The sequence below is a fragment of the Molossus molossus genome, unplaced genomic scaffold, assembly GCF_014108415.1.
Source record: "Molossus molossus isolate mMolMol1 unplaced genomic scaffold, mMolMol1.p scaffold_m16_p_3, whole genome shotgun sequence".
NCBI classification, from domain to species: Eukaryota; Metazoa; Chordata; class Mammalia; order Chiroptera; family Molossidae; genus Molossus; species Molossus molossus.
The window spans coordinates 77,147,496-77,168,638 of NW_023425366.1; the positions used below are offsets into that span (position 1 = coordinate 77,147,496).

A 21,143-nucleotide genomic window follows, 5' to 3' on the forward strand; every position below is an offset into this window, starting at 1 on the left:
AGTGAGCACACAATGCAATATACAAATGATGGATTATAGAAATGTGTATCTGAAACTTATATAATGTTATTAACCAATCTCAATCCGATAAATTTAATTTAAAAAATGCTCCTCATCTGTGAACCTCTTTCCCCCCAAAGCTGCTACTCTGTCCTGCGCTCCCTTTAATTGTGCCTATTATTGTGTCTGTTGTACTCCTTCGCTGTTGCTAGTTTTCAAGACTGTCTCCTTGCTTTGAGCAACTTGTGGTGGGATCTTTAAATGCCCAGTGCCTGGTACATGCTTTTTTACTCAATAAATGTATTTATTACTTTTTTAAAAACGGAAAAAAATAGCTAAGTAAATGAATGATTTTTTAGGAAATGGGGTTTTAAATAAACCACTTCTTTAAACCTTTGAGTTTTAATCTTATCTCAGTTATCACAAGCTAAATGAGAACCTCCTAAACCCAGTCTTAGTCCTCAGTTCGTCAAACCCCCGTGAAGTCCTGTGAAACACAGGGCTCCGGCCGCTCATGCCTCACACCTGAACCAGGGAGCCCACTGATTGTCTCTAAAATAAAACAGAGAACACAGTGTTTGTTTCTCTTTTATTGTGACCCATCGCAAGGTCAAAAGATTCACAGAAATATAGAAACTACAAACCAGGTACATTTCCTTTATCCACTCAAAAAGACATCAAAGACAAAAGACCAGAATTTTCCACTACGATAATGTATTTCATAGTCTTTATTCTGAAAATACTGTTGACATTTTGGAGAGGATAGAAAGCCCTGCATTAAACGTGTTCACATACATTTATGACATTCTAAGCAAAAAAAAAAAAAAGAAAGAAAATGAAAAGAAACTCTATATTGCCCAGAAAAATCATTTTAAGCCTCATTTCAAAGCATGTAATGAGAACACATTCAACAACCATCACAGGATCACTCAAGGTAATGCTTTTTCTGGTTGTTTTTTCTTTTTCTTTTTTTGAGATTAATGCTTTGAGGCTGGATATGATACTTCTAGAGATTTCTACAAATATACCAAAGCAGTTTTCCAGGTTATGTTGCATCAGGCTTTCTGGATTAGTCAACATCTTAAAGAATAAGTGCAAGTCCCCCCACCCCCCAACCCAAGCTAAAGCATGTTATAGTGCTGTATTTCAGATTCAAACAATGCAATGTTAAAAAAAAAAAAAAAAAAAATCAAGTGTACACTTCTGAGACTATTTGACAACCAAACTGTAACACTCCAAAGATACTACAATTTTGAACTGAAATGGCACCATCTATATCATCGATGGCTCTCCCTTCTTTAGTCTTTTTGTTTTTTAACTATTTAAAATATAGTGTGACATATATAAAAATTAAACTTTTGCTTATTCACTCAAGCTACTATTACTATACATACTGTCTTATAAATTAGTTTTGGATTAAAAACCAGTTAAAATATTATGATTTAAGATATTTTTCAGTGGAGGGGAAATGAATATGAAAACAATACAGTTTGATGTGTAAGAAGAATTATAGTTTATTAATAGTAAACAGCTTTTTTTTTCTTATACAAACTTTATTTCCTTCAAATTAAATTAGTAATCCATTTAGTGACGGATAAAATACTCTTGGTGAGTACTGACTAGTTTTTTTTAACTGATTTGGATTAAAAGCAAAAATACTGCCACATCAGAAACATGTTGACATAATCAGAAGAAACAGTTGTTTACATTTTTTGGGAGTCATTATTAATAAGTGAATGGCATTTGAATGTAAAGCTAGTTTTTGTTTCCTACAGCTAGTCTCGTTTTAGCAATATTGGGACTTATAGAAAGTGAAACTCAAACCTTAGTATACCTGTTAAAGACCAAAAAAATAGCTATGTCCACACTGGGGAAGAATAAATAGCAAACTCACAAGTCAGGGTTTTGTATCTAGCTCTACTGGGAAAGATAATCACTCTTTAGCGTAAAAAGGCTCCCTGATGTCTTGATTATAAATCTAGACACAGGAAAGGTTATTTGAGCCTGAGTCCCTACTAAGAATTAATTGTAAAGATGTGTGAAATCAAAACATATATTCATTTACATAGATATTTTCTTAACTGAAAGGTGTCAATCTTTAAACAAAGAAATGCTTATTTCTGACAAGTGTAAACAGAATCTTAATGAAAAGATTTTATAATTTTTCTTAACTCATACATTAACCAGTAATAGATCTTTGCAGTAGCATAAGAACTATTCAAAAAATAACATGCATATAACCAAAAAAAACCTATTCTAAAGCCCAAAGCAAAGCAAAAAAAAAAAAAAAAAAGATTGTCTATTTATATCTCATTAATATTCTATTAACGTGACTACCCCCAAATCTCAGAAATATAATTTCATAATTATCCAAATTAACAAAAATAATTAAATGATCTGTAGATTTTTAAAAAATAACTTCACTCCATTAATTACATTGGTGGCTTTCAAGTGGATAATGCTAAGATCAGCTCCAAATTTCATTAAAATATATTCAGACTCGTTACGATCCATGAAGAAAAAGCTAACACAATGTTAACATAAAACTCAATAGAAAGATTTAGCACTCAACAGAACATATCTGCAGAATAATGGGTAATTAACTTCTGTGAGCTGGCCAGGGGACTGTTGCCTCCACGGGAAATTTCACAGAAGGCTTTCTCCCCTCTAGTCCCTGTCACCTTGCAGATAGCAAGTGGCCCGCCGGTGGGAAGCCTGGGTCGGGCAGAGCGCGGTGGACAACATGCTCTCTCCGTGGCCTGGAGGAAGGCCTCTGGGTCAGAAATGGCCTAGAAAGAAACTGCCTGGTGTCGTGTGCATCTGGGAGGGGGAGAGCCTGGCTGCCAGCCTCTACGGGGGACGTCACTTCCGTCCTGGCTGTCGGCAGAAGGGCACAGGGCTAGCTCACCCCAGAACATCCCAGCTCGCTTCACTTTAGGGCATCGCCAAGTGGCAGGAATTAAGAGCTCGAAATAATTGATTCAGTTTTTTTTTTTTTTTTTTTTTATTCCACAGTAAAAACGCTTTAAAAAAAGAGAAATCTTTGAACTTAAAAACAAAAAGGTTTGTGGCTTTTAAAATCTTTAACTTTTAAGGGAAAAAAAACAGCTCTCCTGGGAATAAACAGCAACTGCGCTTATGCTATGCAGGATGCAAACAGGACACAAATACACACACTCGGGTACACGCACAGACATGTGACAGTTAAAACCTTTCCGAGAGATCACCACCCCCATCTGCAATTCCTGTCCGCCCTGCCGGGGATCTGAGCGGACCTGAGCCGGGCCAGGAGGGTTAGGAGGAGGCAGCCGACATGTTGGGGGTCCAGCCCATCTGATAGGCTCTCTCCAGGGTCCTCTTGCAGTCCTGGAGGACGGTGCTGAAGGTGATGTGGGGGTACTGCTGCACCAGCTGCTCCACCGTCACCTCATTGACCTGGAAGCAGAGAAGAGTCACTGTCATGCACGTGGACCACTGACGCCTGCAGCTCCCTGCTCAGGGCGCCCTCACCGCGAGGAACCCTCCCGCGCGCCCTGTAAGCGGTGTGCGACGTGCCTAGTGAGGGGACACACGTCGCTTTCTGTCTGACCGCCCTGGTTTGCTAAATACTACATTCGCCCTTACAGACTTTTTAAAAGACATATGATATCAATAAATCAAAATGTGTTTTCTAGACGCATAAATCACTGTGACTTGCCGAGATCCTAACGGCGTCCGTTGAAAACCTAGTGCTTGGGAGGTGAGGCTGCAGGGAGAGGGCGTTCGAATGTGCATTTGACTTTGTCATCAACCCGACAGGCTTTTCAGGACAAAATCGTGGATTGGTGGAGAGGATACACTAGATTCTAGATAGAAGTGTTGGAGGAAATGTTTATTTTTCTTCCCTTTAAATGTTAAAGTATTGCAAACTTCAGGCCCCTTTGTGAAAAGGGCTGAAATTCGAGGAATCAATAATTAAAACATACATGGCTTGCAGGTCAGGGATGGCCCCACTAGACCTTAACCATCAAAGGCACCACCTTGATTCTTGATTAGACAAGGCAATCAGACAGGCCTAATTAAAACTAACACCTTTACAATTGCTGTGCTGTGAAGGGATTAATTTGTCAATTATTTTTAAGCTGATTGCAGTTCATATCACAGGAGTAGACAGCTTCCTTCATCCTTTAGATAAATAAATGATTAACCTAAGAACCACAACTTTTAGGTAGCTTTATTTAAAATCTTTATTGAACACTTGGGCATTTTTAAATACATCAATATTTCATTTATACTAAGTAAGCTGGTCTGAAAGAAGGGGCTTGTGATACACATGTCTGGGCTCCCTCTGCATGTCTGTCCATTGCTGGAAGAGATCAGGACTACCAGGAAAGACGGAAAACAACGTGAAATCCTTGCTGTTTGCCTTAGACGTATGATGACTGTGACATTCAGTTGTCTGCACTATTCTGAAATAATATGGTGTTTCCTGGGTGATCTGGAAAACTGCGATATGTCATCTAGTTTTTTAAATTTGAGAGTTGATGTTTCAGCATTGCATTGATGGCACCTAATCTTTGTTAGAATATCCCTCTATTCAAAGCCTGCTTGTATGTAAATCAACTTTTATTCTAAATTCAAATACGACACACAATTTATACTTTTTGTGACACAGATATGTATGTTTCATTTTCAAAAATAAGAAAAAATAATTTTGAATAAAAAAGAACTGATATACAAATGAGAGTTGAGAATATGAACTGATGGTTTTAAGAAAATTTTGAAGCAATATAATTTTTTAAATTTAAATTTATGTTCTAAGTCTTGCCTGAGTTGAGGCAGCTTATAACAGTACATTCAGAAGATCATGCATCATCTAGCCCTATCTCTTCCCCTCCTCCCCCCAACCCCCTCCTCTGAGGTTTGTCAGTCTGAGCCCTACTCCTTTATATGTCTCTGGGTCTGTTTTGTTCATCAGCTTATTTTGCTCATTATATTCCACAAATAAGTAAGATTATGTGGTATTTGTTTTTCTCTGACTGGCTTGTTTTGCTTAGAATAATACTCTCCAGGTCCCTCCATGTTGTCTCAAAGGATAAGAGACCTTTCTTTCTTACAGCTGCATAGTACTCCATTGTGTATATGTACCACAGCTTTTTATCCATTCATCTACTGATGGACACTGGGCTGTTTTCAGATCTTAGCTATTGTAAATAGTGCTGCTATGAACATGGGGGTACATATATTCTTTCTGATTGGTGTTTCAGGCTTCTTAGGATATATTCCTAGAAGTGGAATCACTGGGTCAAATCATAGTTCCATTTTTAATTTTTTGAGGAAACACCATACTGTTTTCCATAGTGGCTGCACCAGTCTGCATTCCCACCAGCAGTGTACTAGAGTCCCCTTTTCTCCACACCTCGCCAGCACTTGTTGTTTGATGATTTGTTCTACCATGTTTTTTATACTTTCCATTACCTGACCTAATTTCGAACTGTCAATTCTGTCTAGCTCAGGGACTCTGCACATGTTCTCTTTACCTGGAATACTTTTTAATACACTCCCCCCTTAAAACCACCTTCTTGTGCCTATCTCCTACTCATTTTTTTTTTTTTTAATTTTATAAACTGTTTTGGCATACAATATTAGTCTCAGGCATGTAACACAGTGACTCGACATTTACATACTTGATGATGTGATCACAAGTCTAGTAACCACCTGTTACCATGCAAAGTTATCACAATATTATCGACTATATCCCCCTTGACCTTTTTCACCCTACTCATTCTTAATGAGTTCTTAGCTTCAGTGTCACTTCCCCAGGTAATCCTGATCACTGTCCTGCACCTGCCCCTCTCCCCAATGAGATAAGGTTTCCAGGCTCCTCACTCTTCCAATATTGCCTATTTTTCCTGTATAGCACTTATATTATAAAGTTAGTTTAGAACTGCTTTGTTTAATGTCTATTTCTCCTGCTCCAATGTAAGATCCACAAAAGCCATATCATTTTTGTACCTATAAGCCAGGCGTAGTTATTGGTGAATGAATGATAAAACAGTAACAAACTACAAATGAAAAATAGAAACCCAAGAGCAAGGCAAAGTTAGACACCAATGTACTAATAATCGCAAAGACTAACAATTTCCCGAGGAACTCATATTCAGCTCGAGAAGTCCCTCCTTCAGGAGCCCTCCCGAGGCGAGCCTGTCTATCTGCCCACAGGGTTGGGTTAGGTGCCCCTTCTCTATGCACCCAAGGCGGGCACCCTGCGAGCTTTGTCTTTTATGTAAGCACTCTCTAATTGCATTGGCATCATCCCCTAGCTTGCCAGTCTCCTCCACCTGAACAAAATCTCAGTCTTCATTGAGCCTGCGGAGCTGTGCACAGGTAGAGAAGAAACCGGGAGACTGTTCACACCGTGGACTTGACAGTCAACCGGAAACGGGTTTGCATCCTGATTTCACTTCACTTCTTTAAGATTTGATTCCCTCAACTGTATGAACAGGATAAAAGTAGTTATATCATAGGTTCTTATAAAGGATTAACTGCAGTAACATCCCAACACTGTGAGTGACTTGACAAAGGCCCCCAAAGGGTAGCCCTTACTGCAGCAGGCACGGTTATTGAGCCATGAGTCCATTAACGTCCTGTTAGGACAACCGGTTCTCTACGGTAATGCTCGATACTCAGCCACTTCTGAGACGTTTCAGAAATAAATCTTTGTAGCATTAGTTATAATTTAAAAATAAAATAACCACAGGGCAAGAAGTAACCTTTAAAATATATTTCATGTACAAGAAGAATCTATTTTATCTTGAGGCTCGCTGGAGGAGATTCCAGAACTTTCCTCAATAACACAGTCTCTGGAAATCCTCCCTTTTCTTTACCTGATGTTCCCCAGGCTACAGTTAGGTTACCTTCCCCCTTCCTGCCGTAAACAAATGGAAGGGAGCAGGTCTCACTAAGGGAGAGCTGACGTCACTTGGTCAGAAAGAATGCTCAGAAAATCTGTATCACATTGCAAAATAAACATGCACCAAGCCACTTAGCATTCAAGGGACCACTAACTGCAAAAAAGATGAAAAAAGGACGGAGAAGAGAAAATGCTTAAACCCACCGTAAAGATGGGACTGTCTCCTATGATTCATCTTTTCTAAACTATACAAGGGCCTATAACAAGTTTTATACCAGGGTTGACAGGCAATTTGTCTTGGAGGTCCAATTTTTAAAAATAGAAAATATCTATATGTGATAACTGCTTGGCAGGGAGAGATACAGGTCACCCTAAGCAAGCTTGATACATGAAGATATGGATTTCAGAAGTACATAAATTAAAGAATAATTGTTCACTTTAGGAGACTTTCATGGTAGGGTTAACCTATTTTGTCAGTTCTCTCAATGTGTTTTATATATCCTTTTGTTTAGCAAAATTCAATTTACCCATTTCCCTTGAAGAAAGGAAGATACACTTAGAGTTGAGACTGTTAATTCTCTGGCTTTCACAGGTTATGGGCAAGAGGAGACCGTGCTTTGGCTTTGTACTGCTGCATGAAAAACGGTCCCGGAGTTCCTCTGTGGATAAATGTGTCTTTTAAGTAATCTTTTTGCTAACTGCGCTCTGTAAATTCTAGAAAACAAAGCAGTGGGGGAAATGCAAATATTCCATTTTAGAGCTTTGTTGGGTAGAAGTTATTCAGGGAAATACATATGGTCCCACCAGGGAAAGTTTCATCTTTTACTTACAGTGTGACAAGTTTCATACAATAGTTATTTTCATTTACTCAGAAGTACAGATTATGTTCACCTCTGTGCACAGACAGTGGAAGCCATCGGGAGGGTCCACGTCATTTGGAATCCTTACGCCTACGTACAGAGTTTGCAGACATTTTGTCATGCACAGCTCCATTTGCTAGAATGAAAAGAACTGTTCTCTGTTCCAACTCATAAAATGTACGTAACATAAAAAAAAGAACAAAAAGATAAACTTTTAAAAACTTCCCCCCGATCCCTGGGTTTTGGTATGCAATTGCTCTGCCTCTTGCTGAAGCTGTCAACGGCAGCTCCTACATCACACGTGCAACTCGAAAAGCACTGTGTATCCTCCTGAAGGAACACGCAGCGGCATCGTTTGAAGAAATTACTGTGATTAAAGGGGGGAAAAACATGTATTGCAGGGTTTTTCTTTAAATGTAGGAAATATTGGATTTTACAGTGCTCTCCAAAGACTGCATAACCACACTTTACATTTTCAAAATTATTACAACTCTTTTTAAGGTAGTAGCAATTTGCCTGGTATTTTAATCTATCTTGAGTTAACATCTATTAGCACTTTTTGAAAACGTGAGGCAAATTGCTGTGCTAATTAAGGTAAATCTCACGATAGTGTCATTCTGTTGCTGCTGCTATGGGGGATGAGGAGGGCACCTTCAGAGTTTACAAGGTTCAGTTTACACCACTTCTCCAGACCACCGTGCTGCTTCCTCACCTGCTTATAAATAAGTCTCCCAGAAAGCTGCAGGTAAGTGTAAGCCTAGGCCTGAATTATCTCCCCAATGATATCTGCTGTTCAAAAAATAGAATTTCTGCCCAGCCGGGGTGGTTCAGTGGATTGAGCATCGTCCCATGGACTGAGAGGTCCCGGTTCAATTCTCAGTCAGAGCGCATGCCAAGTTTGCGGGCTCAATCCCCAGTGGGGGGCATGCAGGAGGTGGCCCATCAATGTTTCCCTCTCACCTCGATGCTTCTGTCTCTCTCCTTTCCTCTCTAAAAAAAATCAATAAAAACATACAAATTTTGAGAAAAAAATAGAATTTCTCACAAAATTTGCTTAAGAATCCATTTAGATTAAGTGACTCTTATTTCCTCTTTGTCTTGTTTTATAAAATAGGCCATGTTTATTGTTAGGGGCAAAATGTTTGACACGTGAGTATATTAAAGTCACACTTAGGGATAGAATTCAGGCATACCTCGTTTACTGCGCTTCGCTTCATCGGCTTCAAGATGTTGTATTTGTTTTGTTTTGTTTTTTTAACAAATTGAAGGCAAGGCCCTCCACCAGCAAAAAGATTACGACTTGCTTTATTTTGCTACTCCCTTTATTGCAGTGGTCTGGAACCGAACCCACAATATCTCTGAGGCATGCCTGTAAACCACTTAAAGTCACTTTTTTTTTTTTTAAATGGAGAAAGGTTCCCTGCAAAAAGTGAACACTATTTAAAAAAGCAATGCCAACAACAATAAAATGTATTACATTATTCCTGGACTATAAGCTCCTTGACAACAAGGAGGAGTGTAGTCATCTCTTTGTTTTCAGTCTTCCACACGCCGCTGGGCATGCTCCTGCCCCACTGGGGCAGAAGCTCGTGAGACAGGAGTTTGGGCTGTTTCTGTTCACTGTCAAATCCCTAGCACCTAGGCAGTGGTTCGCAACCTTCCTAATGCCACGACCCTTTAATACAGTTCCTCATGTTGTGGTGACCCTCAACAATAAAATTATTATCGTTGTAATTTTGCTACTGTTATGTCTTAGGTGACCCCTGTGAAAGGGTCCTTCGACCCCCAAAGGGGTCGTGACCCAGCATGTAGTAAGTACTCAATAAATATTTGTCGGCTAAATTAATATAGTAGTGGACCAACACATGCTTATTGAGTACATTAAAAGGCACCAAGTAACACTGCATCAGAGACTGTGAAGACAGGCTCGCCTTGTTCCCAGACTGTCCCAGCTACAGTGGAGGCGTCTCTACAGGCTCCACACCCCTTTCACCCTTTGAAGTTCACACCCAAGGTGATTCTTTGTGCTACTGTCCTTTCCATCTGATATCACCGGGTGCCTCTTTCCACATACACCTTCCCTAGATGTCCAGTAGTTTTGCACAGGAAACCGAAAAGTAGCTCCCGATGGTGATTCAGCAATGTTTGCTGGGTCCCGGGGCTGCGAGCAGAACGCAGGAAATGGCGAGGCTGTACGTCAGTAACTGAGGGCAGCCTTCCTAGCTGGAGATCATGACACACGACACTGACGGGATGACAGTGGACAGGATTTGGTTTCCAAAACTTTGCAAAACTCCACACGGTTCAGGAGATTTCATGCTCAGTTTGGCAGGCCCAGGAGGGCCCCACAGAAGATTTAGACATTTTGTGACATTTAAGGTCCCTTGTAATGTCACAGTTATCTGGTAACATCTGACTGTGGACAGATCTCCTGACTCAGAACAGTGCTATTTCCACTGCATAATTTCCTGGGCTTCAGCAACGTATGTGCCCTCACTGCTACATGGGGGAAAGTGGACCTCTCTGGGGCCTTTTGTTGTCGCTGGTCTCGCTGTCACAGTGGTGTCTGACATCTGTGGTCCCGGGAGTGTGCAGGTGATACTGCAGCGGGAGGGGACAGCCCCAGGGAGGACAGCTCTCCAAACGACCTGCCCCAGCTCCCTAGTGAGGAACAATGTCCTTGTTGGGCTCTCATGCAATAGGGGGTAAATTAAACACAGTTCTCTTTGGCATAGTTCATTTTGGTGAAACACTTGAAAATAATTAGTTAATTTTTCATCCAAATGACAAATAAGGCAAAATAAAAGTATGTCCACATTCCAGTAAGAATGGAGGAGGACAGAAGGGGAAATATTCAATGAGCACCTACTATTTCCCAGGTATCTAAGCATGAATGTCCCAATTACAGGTGAACTGTGGCTCAGACAGAATTGGTGGTTTACACAGTGTCTCACACACCTTCCCTGACATTAATTTTCCATCTACAATAAAGAAAACTGATTGTAGTTCACATACAAATTCATTTCGGAGTCCTTTATAGTCTCTCAGAATGGCTGCTCTGTGGGAATATAAGTTATCATGGACCTCACTTGGCCCGCGGGACATTCTGTCACGGTGCTGCCATCGCGGGAGATTGGAAGATGACGGAAACATGATGAAGCTGCCAGACCAACACGGGGCCTCTGGGCAGCGCCAACGGCCCCTGCCATAAACCGCAACCCTTTCTTTCCTCTCTCGCACCCATCAAAACGTTGTTCTGTGTCCCACAGGTGGAACACAGCATGGAAGACATGGACACGCCCCCTGAGAGCAGAGAAGACGAGCAATGAACACAGCGACAGCAAAGCCCAAGCAGTGCCTTCCAGGGGGAGCGCAGGTCGCTGTGGGCAGGGGAACCCGGTGGGCTCCTCTCTTTCCAGGAGGTGGAAAGGGCTTTGCAAAAGGAGTGACATTGAAGTGGACTTCTGAAGGACACGGAGGCATCAGCCTGTGCACGACGTACACTGAATATACCCATCCATAGTGTTCAGGGAAGAAAGGAAACCTGCTCGTACGCTCAAATGAAACAATCTGTCCTTTACTTCGCAAGCTTTGTAGTCAGTGTTTCTGCAGCCCATATAGCACACTCAGGTGCTTACTTGAAGTGTGTTCTTGTTTCAAACAGCACTCGCTTCCCTGAGGAGGGGGATGGTGAAGAAAATGGATCCTTCACCTGCGGTGGGGAAAGTGAGGGGCCCACAGTGTGTCTGTGAAGGTGCGGAAAACAGCACACTCAGCTCCTGCCTCCTAATTCAGGGCTCCTGTCCTCGAACTGGTCTGTCATTCTCCACAGACTCCCTGGGCAATGCCACTCACTGCTAACGGCCCCAGGGGCTGACTCATGGGGGCCCAGAGGCAGAGTGTTGTCTCTGGGCAATATGCCTCCGGAGTCTGTCTCTCCCTGGTTTTTGGCTCTCCGGCTACTCTGGAAGCTGGTATCCACCAAGGGCCTGCAGAAGTCACCCTGGACCATGCACACTCAGACGAGACCCAACTACTCTTTCAGGAGGTGCCTGCCTGCCCCGTGGGTGGCACATATTAAAAGAGTAAAATAAGGGTAATGTGAGTTTTAGTAATAGCTCAAATTTGTATGTAAATGAGATGAATCATTTAAGTGCAGTTTAAAATATTTTTAAATAGGACAGTAAGAAAAAAATAGAAGAGCAGACAATGCGTTGATCTTCTCGGGACACTTCTCAGCCAACAGCACGCACGCTGCAGGCCTGGGGAGGTTGTATGATTCTGTTTTCCTCCCCGTGTGTCAGGACTTCTCATGCCCCCACTTGGGTAACATGCCACATCCTGGTGATACTTCTCTATGGTCAGAGCAGGGAGGCCCGGGACACCAGGAATTCAGCACCATGTCTAGTCTTGCGTCTCACCTCCTTCTCTCTCTGCAGCAGCAAGGCTAAGCTTCCCGGCGGCCTGCAGGAGGGCTCAGCAGTAGCTACACAGACATGCACGGGCTGCAGGAAGGGCCCACAATAAAGGGAAAGGGTCTTCCCTGGCCTGCTGTGGGCCATGAAGACAATTCTGGGCGTGAGTCCGAGCACCCGGGCTGCTCCTTTCCTCGATTCTGCAAGCAACTTCACATCCCCTCCCTTTGCTCTTCCTTCCTCGGTCACACCCAGGCCTTCTCCACGAGCCCCACAGTGACTCATATTTAACAAAAGTCTGATACATGTTCATTGATGTGTCTGCAACCAAGAATATAAACACGAATGCAGTGGTTCTCAGCCCAACCACTCATTAGAATCACGTGGGTATCGTTTAAAAAGGCCAATGCCCAGGCAGGCCCCATCCCAAACTAACTGTGTCCAAATCTCGGAGGAGCGGGACCCAGGCATCAGTTTTCTACAGCTCCCAGGAGAGTCCCAAGTGCAGCTCGGGTTGAGAACTGACTTCAGGTCTAAAGCTCCCGGCTGAAAATCCCCTCGAGGGTGCAGATGATTTTTCCACCTGGGAGTCGGAAGGCACCATCTGAACGACGGTTACTGAAAGGTAACAAGTGCTCGCCCACCTCCCGGGCTGCCCTCCACATTAAACTCTGAGTCAGGGGTTCTGGAGAAAGAAACTTGCTCCTTCAGCTTATTATTTTTTCTAATATTCATCACTACTTGAAACAAAAAGCATATTCTTTGAATATGGTAAAACCAGACGGATTTCCTCTCCTTCAGTAGTCGTCCCTCGCCACTTCGCGCTTCGACTTTCGCAGCTTCACTCTATCACCGTTTTTTCAAATATATTCATTAAAATGTTGATCGAGACAGTGAAAATGAAACAGCGTGTGCTAGGTTGTCTGAGTCAATAATACACCCCTGTATTACAATTAAAATTAAAATTACTGTACATATGGACTGTAGGCCTATGTATTTGACCACCCCAGGAATCCTTCAATGCTAGTTGCAACCACTAGAGTCTGGAGCGGATTAACCGCGATAAACGAGGGATGACTGTATTGTCTTAGATTTCTAGTCGGTAGTTGGATGTGGCCAAAGGAGGCAGCCACCTGATCTTCCCAACAGCTAAGGGAAGAAAAAATTCCCCCAAACCTGGTTCTCACATGGACCTAGCACTTCTTTAAGGGACCACCCATGAGGTGAGAGAGGACACATATGACTAAGCATTTGTTATACATTTAAAAAGAAAAATGGATATTATTGGAGCCTAAAAACCACCTGCTAACCATGAGAGTCAGCTGATTACACACCACCCAGAATGCACCATGCTTCAGACATAAACTTCATATGGATAGCCTGGGGTCTCTAAGGATGTATATTTTTTAATCCTCATCGGAGGACATTTTTGTATTTATCTTCAGTTAGAGTGGGAAGGAGAAAGGGAGAAAGAGAGAGAAACACAACCCCAACCGGGGCCAGGGACAAATTGCAACCGAGATATAAGCCCTTAGCAGGAACCGAACCCAGGACTCTCTGGTCCGCGGGTCGACACGCTAAGGATGTATTTTTAAATATAGAGGTAAGAAATGTTACTCTTGGGTGGCAAAAAAACTCATCTAAAAATCTCAAAGCATAGAAAGAGACAGACACTGAGAATGCAATGAGCCTGACAGGGGCAGAGGCTCATAAATTCCGTCGATTTTGTCAAACGCAGTCCTTCCATTTCAGAATCTGCGATGATTGGAAGTGCTATGCTCTGTCAATATCATAACAGGCCTGGCTTCATGCTGTCTCTTTCTCGTGAAATGTGGGCTGCCTGTTAAGACCGGCACTGCCTCTCTTCACTTGCATCAGCACAGTGGAAAGCAGCACAGGGCCTGGGAGGACGGGATCACAGAAACGCCCGCAGTGTTAAGTGAGAATCGGGGCTCGGGGCCCGCCGACCGGAAGCCTCTAATTAGAGATTAGTGCGACAGGAGACCGACAACCCCACTGTCAGAGGAAAATTAGTGACATTTTCATTCCGTTTCGCCAAGCGATCCTCCACCAGAAGGGATGTTTCGAGCCAAGTGTAAGCCCTGCACCAGCCCTGCACAGGCCACTCTGAGGCCACAGACCAGTGGCCGTGGAGTTGACCCACTGTGCAAATCTGCACATTTTATTTGTTATTTTTTTATTTTAATATTTTTATTAATTTTTTAGAGAGAGGGGAAGGGAGAGAGAGAGACATCAGTGAGAGAGAGAAACATCGATTGGCTGCCTCCTGCACGCCCCCTACTGGGGATCGAGCCGCAACCCAGGCATGTGCCCTGACCGGGAATCAAACCGGGACCTCTCAGTCCATGGGACGATGCTCAGTCCACTGAGCCACACCCACTGGGTAGGAATCTGCACATTTTAAAAATAGGCCTGCAGGTGCGGTGCAGGTGAGCGCCGCAGCCGCGTGTGGGACGGGTGGAGGGGCCACTGGGGCAGTTATCGGCCGCGCTCCAAATGGTTTAGCAAGACTGAGGATTTGAGAAAACCTGGGCCCTAATAAGATAATTAATGTAGTCACTGAGTGGTAAGTGCGATGTATTTATGGAACACATCTGGGTGTTTCTAAATTAAACTTGCAAAATTAAGCTGAAAAACACAATCGAGGGAGGAAACAGAACTAAACAAATGTGTTTTCTCGTGTGCTAATGGCTTTCTTGATTTCAGTTTTTATTTTTTTATACAAAGCCTATGGCAGTGATAATCACCCGTGAACCCCTGATGACAAACTTTCTTTCTAAAATGGCATTTTCCATCAGGTAGAGTTTATGAATTTGGCCTGTTTCCTAAAACAAATTTATTATCAGCAAAAAAATATCCTTCCCAAAAGTTACCTGTAAATCTCTAGATTAAAAAAAAACAAAAACAAAAACACAACCCTACAATGTGTGGTATTTTTGGTTTTCAGAAGACAGACGACATCAATCAGAGCCTCTCAGGGTCAGCTTGGAAGGACGCTGTCCAATCATGTATCAGATGCCTGAGCTCAGCCACGGTCCTAAACCCGGAGAGCTTCTGGCTACACGCAATCCCCCAGCTATGGGAAACCGGTACTGAGCCCAAAGAAGCAGTGGCATCTAATGGTATCAAACTTGCTTTTAGCTGCACAATACTTCTGCAAACCAAAGAGTAAGTAAATAAACAAACCAAACTCATAAAGTAAATAAATTAAGCAAAAGTGGGGGTGCCCTTGTTGACAGGTGCAAGGTCCAGCACCCTGCCCTTTTAGCCGCTCTGCCTTTCCCAGAGGCTCCGAGGAACAGCCTCCGACACATGGCGTTACCCAGAATGCAGGTGGGAAACACAATCCAATCCGTTCGTCCATCCAGACATCCATCTATCCATCCTCCAATATGTCTCTGTTTAGCAACTCTAATATTCCCGCCACAGTGGTAGGGCCTGACAATACAGCACTGAAGGAGAAACGCATGGATCTTACATTCTGATGAGAAGGAGAGTGAGGGAGATGGAAAGGGTAAGAGTTAACCACCACAGCAAATAAGAGCTACTATTTATGGCTTACTCCATGTCAGAAACTTGACACACACGAGCTCGCCTATTCCTCTTGCCAGCCTCACTTTGCAGATGAGGACATGGAGGCCCGGGGCAGTGGAACGGGGTACGAAGAGAGAAAATCCAGGAGCATGGTGACAGGGGAAACAAGAGGAAAAGAATCTTACAAAGCGGCTACCATGTGGGTGCCGCTGCTCAGACATGGAGCAGGTTGTGGACAGAGAAATGGCCACTGGATTTGGTGACATGGAAGTCACCAGTGACCTCGAGAAGAACAGAAGCAGTGGCGTAGTGAGGATGGAAATGGAACGTAAGGACAACGGTCCATCGTCGATCCTTTTCAGGACGTTAACAGCAGAGCGTCAGAGAAGCAGGGCACCGGGGAACCACTGCAGAAGCAGATGTGGTATGTAAAGTGTGGTTCTTTGTGCAGAAGAAAGACAAGTCTGGGTGTCGGTTTTGAAAATTAATTTGCAATCTTACAGCACAGTGGTTGCCCGTTTGCTTGTCTGCCTCCCCCAGGAGGCTGCAGGCTCCATGGGGTAGAAACTCGATCTCGCTCACTGTTTTTCTCTGACCTGTCACCTATCAGTGTGTCTGGAACACAGTAAGCAGCTCAATAGATACTTCTTGAATAAATGAATAAAATATATAATAAAAATTGGCAGGGGGGAAGTTTAGATTTTTCTCTTTGAAAAACTACTTGCCAAACAAAATTTCCATGAGGCCCAGCATGGCTGGTCCCGGAAACCTGCTGCCGTCGGGCTGGCCTCACGCACAGGCTGGCGGGCCCCTTCCCGGCGGGCAGCAGCCCTTCTCTCCTGAGCCTCTGTGGGTCATCCTTGTCTCTACTTTGCCAAGTCAGGTGCCTAGGAGTGCTGGGATCTCATCTGAGCTCGGTTAAGAAATTGTTGTTACCTTTTCTATTGCTAAGTTAGAAAAATCATAGGATCCTGCAACTTCATTATTTCATGTCATTACTTAAGCCAAATCAAAGTTCCAAGGAGATTATTTACTGCAAAGCAATGATGCTCCAGGGTGCCGCCAGGCAAATTCCAACAAAATGGTCTATCCACCCCGCAGCATCTGGGGAACAGTAGGCCTTTTCCTTCTTCCTCCTTTAAGACAATGAAAACAAACAAAAACACAAACAGTTTCACTAACCACCAATCCCACAACAGAAGTGAGCAGAACATAAGCAGCTAATTGCAGCACTCCCCTTAAAGGGTTCTCGGGAGACGCTGGTTCTCCGGAGACGCTGGTTCTCCTGAAGAAACAAACCGAACAAGTCCCAGCCTGGACACTGACTGGCTATCTGACTTGGCAAATCTCTATTCTCTCTGTTCAGAAGAAAGAACTGAGATCTGCTGGGGTCTAGGTTCCCTCCTTCTCTATAAGTTTGTAATTTCATTGGTACTATTTCAAAAAATAGATTCTATTGTTTTGTAGAACTGTTGTCTGAGTCTCAGGCGCCCAGTTTTCCTTTGGAAGATCTTAGCATATACAATGTACATTCGTGGCCAGAATATTATGAGCCAGGTGGTTCATGCCATGGTTAAATATCCGATACATGATTGCAGAGCAGGTATGTGTACTACATGAATATGTAATAATGACAATGATAAGTCAACAGTAGTTGACATTTATTGAGTACTTTCGGTGTGCATGACTAAGGGTTAAGTGCTTTATTGTAATATCTTATCTCATAACAACCTTGTGGGGTAAATAATATGATCCCATTTTTCAGATGGTGAAACTGAGGTTTTTAGAGATGAAGTTGTCCGGAGTCCCACAGATAGTGAAGCCACGGAAGTAGAATTTGAAAACACTACTGTTCGCCAATGAAACTTCTGTTTTAGAGTTCCATGCCAGGGTTTTCTTGGTTTAATATTTAAACACAGGAAACACCTTTCAGTAACCACATCCTAGCAGCTCAGGTGAAGAGGGCAGGAAGAAGCGATGGGAACACTTGGCTACTGTGAGGTTGAGTGGTAACCTCTATCTTTCAGCTGATGTGCTTTCTCTGTTTCAATTACCAGGAATAATCAGGAGAGGGTTGTAAAAATGTGTTTTAAAGTGCTCCTATGTGAAAAATCACCCGGAGAAATGGTTTTATCAGCAAAAGAAACAAGATGCTGACACTTCAGGTGAAGGACTTAGGTTCGGTGTCCGGAGCCCCAGCCACACTCGCTGGCCGTTTCCACCGTCCCCCTCCTGGAGCACACGCGTTGCAGGCTGTCCGGGATCGGCCGGTCACTCACCCAGACTGCGCCACCCAGCCCAGTCAGACCGCTCCTGCCTTATTAGGAGAGAACATTTTGTTTTGTTTTGTTTTCACTTTATTTCCTTCGATAAGGCATAAATTTTCAGTCTTAAATGTTGGCTACGGGCAATCTGGACCCAGCTGAGCACACGCTGCAGGGAGAGGCGGGTATACCCTGTGTTTCATGGCTGAACTGCTCCCCAAACAGTCCCGGACACAGTGCCCCGCAAATTATTCCCCCTTAAACTGACTTTTCCAGTTAGTTCTGTATATTAGTTACAGAGCCCTGTATTATTTTCCCCATAGGGCTTTCCTGCTTATGATTCCTAAACAAGCTGATAAAAACTCCATTTTCTCCACAGAAATATTTAGATGGTTGAGGCTTTCTCTCACCATAATTACTTCCTGAAAAATGCAGTGGTCAATTTTTCCTGAACATTTTTACATTAAATTGGGCACACAAGACTTGGCCCTGAGTGTCTGAAGGCTGTAAAGCAGCTCCATGGCTTTCAAAGGCTGACTGGTTTCTATTACTTGTTTTCTGTATTGGCTTCTCATTGACCTGATTAAACAAAATATCTCTACCATTGGAGGGAGGAACTTGTGCGAAGACAAAGATTTCGTATGATCTCAAGAAAGAATTTCTTATTTAAAAACAACAACAACAACAACATCTCTTCCACTCCTCAACTGAGTACTGCAAGAATTGGGGCAGGTGAGGAGAAAGGTCTTGGCAATGGCAGTTTGATGAGAAATGAATTAATTTGATTATTTCCATGGTATGGATCAATAATAGTCAAGCCTCCTGAGAGGCCCCTGGCCCGAAGGCAGCTGGATAATCAATAGGATCACACAGAAGCCCTCTCCTCCCCCAGCAGCCTCTCTGATCTTTTCTGGGCGGACTCTTCACGCCTGTGTAATTCTAATTTATGTCAACTAGAAATCAAAGAAATTCCAAGAGGCTTTGGTCATAGGACATTGGGGTGGACCTTTCAAAATCTATTTATGTCTATTCCTTAAGTAACGTGGCCCCCAACGGCCCTCCTGGCGCCTTCAAGGGCCAAGGAGAAGTAGCCTCCCCAAAGAAGGGCGGCTACCTGCTGCAGACAAAGGTAGAGGAGAGGCGTTAGGTAAAAGGAGGTGCACTTTCTCCGTCCTGTCTACAACTCTGCAGGGACATCAGAGCTAATCAGCATTTTAAGCAAAACGCTTTGCCAAGAGTGGCTCCCTCAATAACGCTCTTTAATGATACCCCAGACGCTGGCATTTTCAAATCAAATGAACAGTGTATAAAATTAGTTCTGCATGAAGTTAAAAAAAAAAAAAAAGTAAGTGAAAGGGAGCTTTTAAAAGCTCCAGCATTTCTCCATCCAACTGCTTTTCACAAGGGTTTGGCATATGAGAATTGCTACATTTATGATGTTATTCGCTGCTCATAATTCAGGCCCTCTGTCTCCAAACTTCTGTATTAACACGCGCTGCAGAGGTTTCCACCGCGACGTTTTATCACCGAGGTTTTCCAAGCCAGCCAGGCTGCCTCTGGCGAGGTCTGGTTTCCCAGCCAATGCCACGCCACCGGGCTCCCTCCCTTTTCATCAACCTTGTTACCCCAAACATTTTTCATTAACCTTGAACACTGTATTTCCATTTGCCCTCCAGCTTTTCCATGAATTTTTTTTTTGTCTTTTTCAGTTTTGTCTCCATCCAAACTGCCTTGTGAGAAATGAGAAAAATATATTATTAGAAGACAGAGATCTATATAGAATCTAGAATTCACTTAAGTCGTGAAAATGATTTCTATAACCAAAGCCACCATTTATAATCAAGGAAAGCAGAGCAAACATATTGCTCTTATTAGAGTCCCGTTGATTATACAAGTAGTTTTTACTAAATCACAGAGTAAATGCGTGTTAAGTTGATAGGTGATTTCGGGTCAACTCTAATTCCCAAGGTCAAGTAAGCCTTTGAACAGTCTTTAAGAATATAAGTTCACCCCAATTCATCAAAGCCGGCTCACACAGCGTTTTCTTCTCTTGGTTCTTACAATGCACTAAAGTTGAGGAGATTAAGTGGCGGCGGCTTCAAACCCAAAGCAATGCCTCTAACACGCTTATCCATCCGGCAATCAGAAAAGCTACTCAAACAGGGGCTTCCTTAATGCACTTCCTAATTTTACAAGTGCCTGGGTAATGCCGCGTTTGTCCAACGGCTGTGGGACTCCTCCCTAGGAGTCACCGATGTTGCAGCCAAACAAATGTTACTGCTGTTTTGCTAAGACATTGTCTGATCGTCTACATGCAGGCTGCTTTCATCTGCAAACAATACCTTTAACGTTTCTCATCTGTTCTTTGTTTGCCTGATGGGAGAAGCAGAGGAAAAACACTTTCCTACAATAAATACAATGCATTTTGTTATTCTTACAATTTCTCAAAGGCTCAAGTGAGGAAAGAAGCAGAGTTTTGGGTAAAGTATAGCTTTCAAATTAAGTATAAGTGGCCCCAAATGAAACTGGCAGCATATAAAATAAAATATAACCAGCGTTCGATATTTCCCAGAACCACAGGAGCACAGCACACGAGTCCTTGGGACACACAGATGTCACAAACTCCAGCTCAACCCATGCAGGGACCCCAGGGGCCACACTCCTGATGCGGGGTTAATTATGAAGACCACTGAGCTCTCTTGCCCACTCCTTTGGCTCCACAAAGGGGAAGGATAACTCACATTAACGAGTTATTAGTGGTCGGCAGGTTTGGTTAAGGTACAGGGAGAGGAGTGAGAGGCCCTAATCAATTTTGTTCTCTAATTGCACAGATGATCACATCAAGACAGTAGATCTTCCGCTCCATCTCCTGATCATGATCTCTCTGTTTCCTGTTTCTGGTCTTACTTTTCTCCATTATTGTTCTTATTACTTTCTTTTTGTTTCCCGACCTATTTGAATCGTCTTACCACCTCACCATTGTCTCCCATTGCAAATCTTTCTTCATCCCTATGCCTGGGTGGGTAAGTTGATCCCAAATACAGTGTGTCTCGTGGACACATTCATTTTCCTTCGTAAAGTGTGTAGAAATGTGATTATTGATATCTTTGTACCTAAAATAATCTTAATTTTAAATTTAAGTGAGGAAAAGTAAAAG

At 43.0% G+C, this 21,143-nt stretch overlaps 1 protein-coding gene across 1 annotated transcript in view; it reads right to left on the reverse strand.

Moving 5' to 3' along the window:
- Positions 1-577: 577 nt before the first annotated feature.
- Positions 578-21,143, reverse strand: part of FBXL17 (F-box and leucine rich repeat protein 17) — a 487,473-nt gene continuing 466,907 nt past the window's right edge. The window contains exon 9 of the mRNA XM_036280976.1: positions 578-3,435. Within this exon, the coding sequence (XP_036136869.1) occupies positions 3,295-3,435 (141 nt within the window). The 3' untranslated portion in view covers positions 578-3,294. The remainder of the gene's footprint in view (positions 3,436-21,143) is intronic.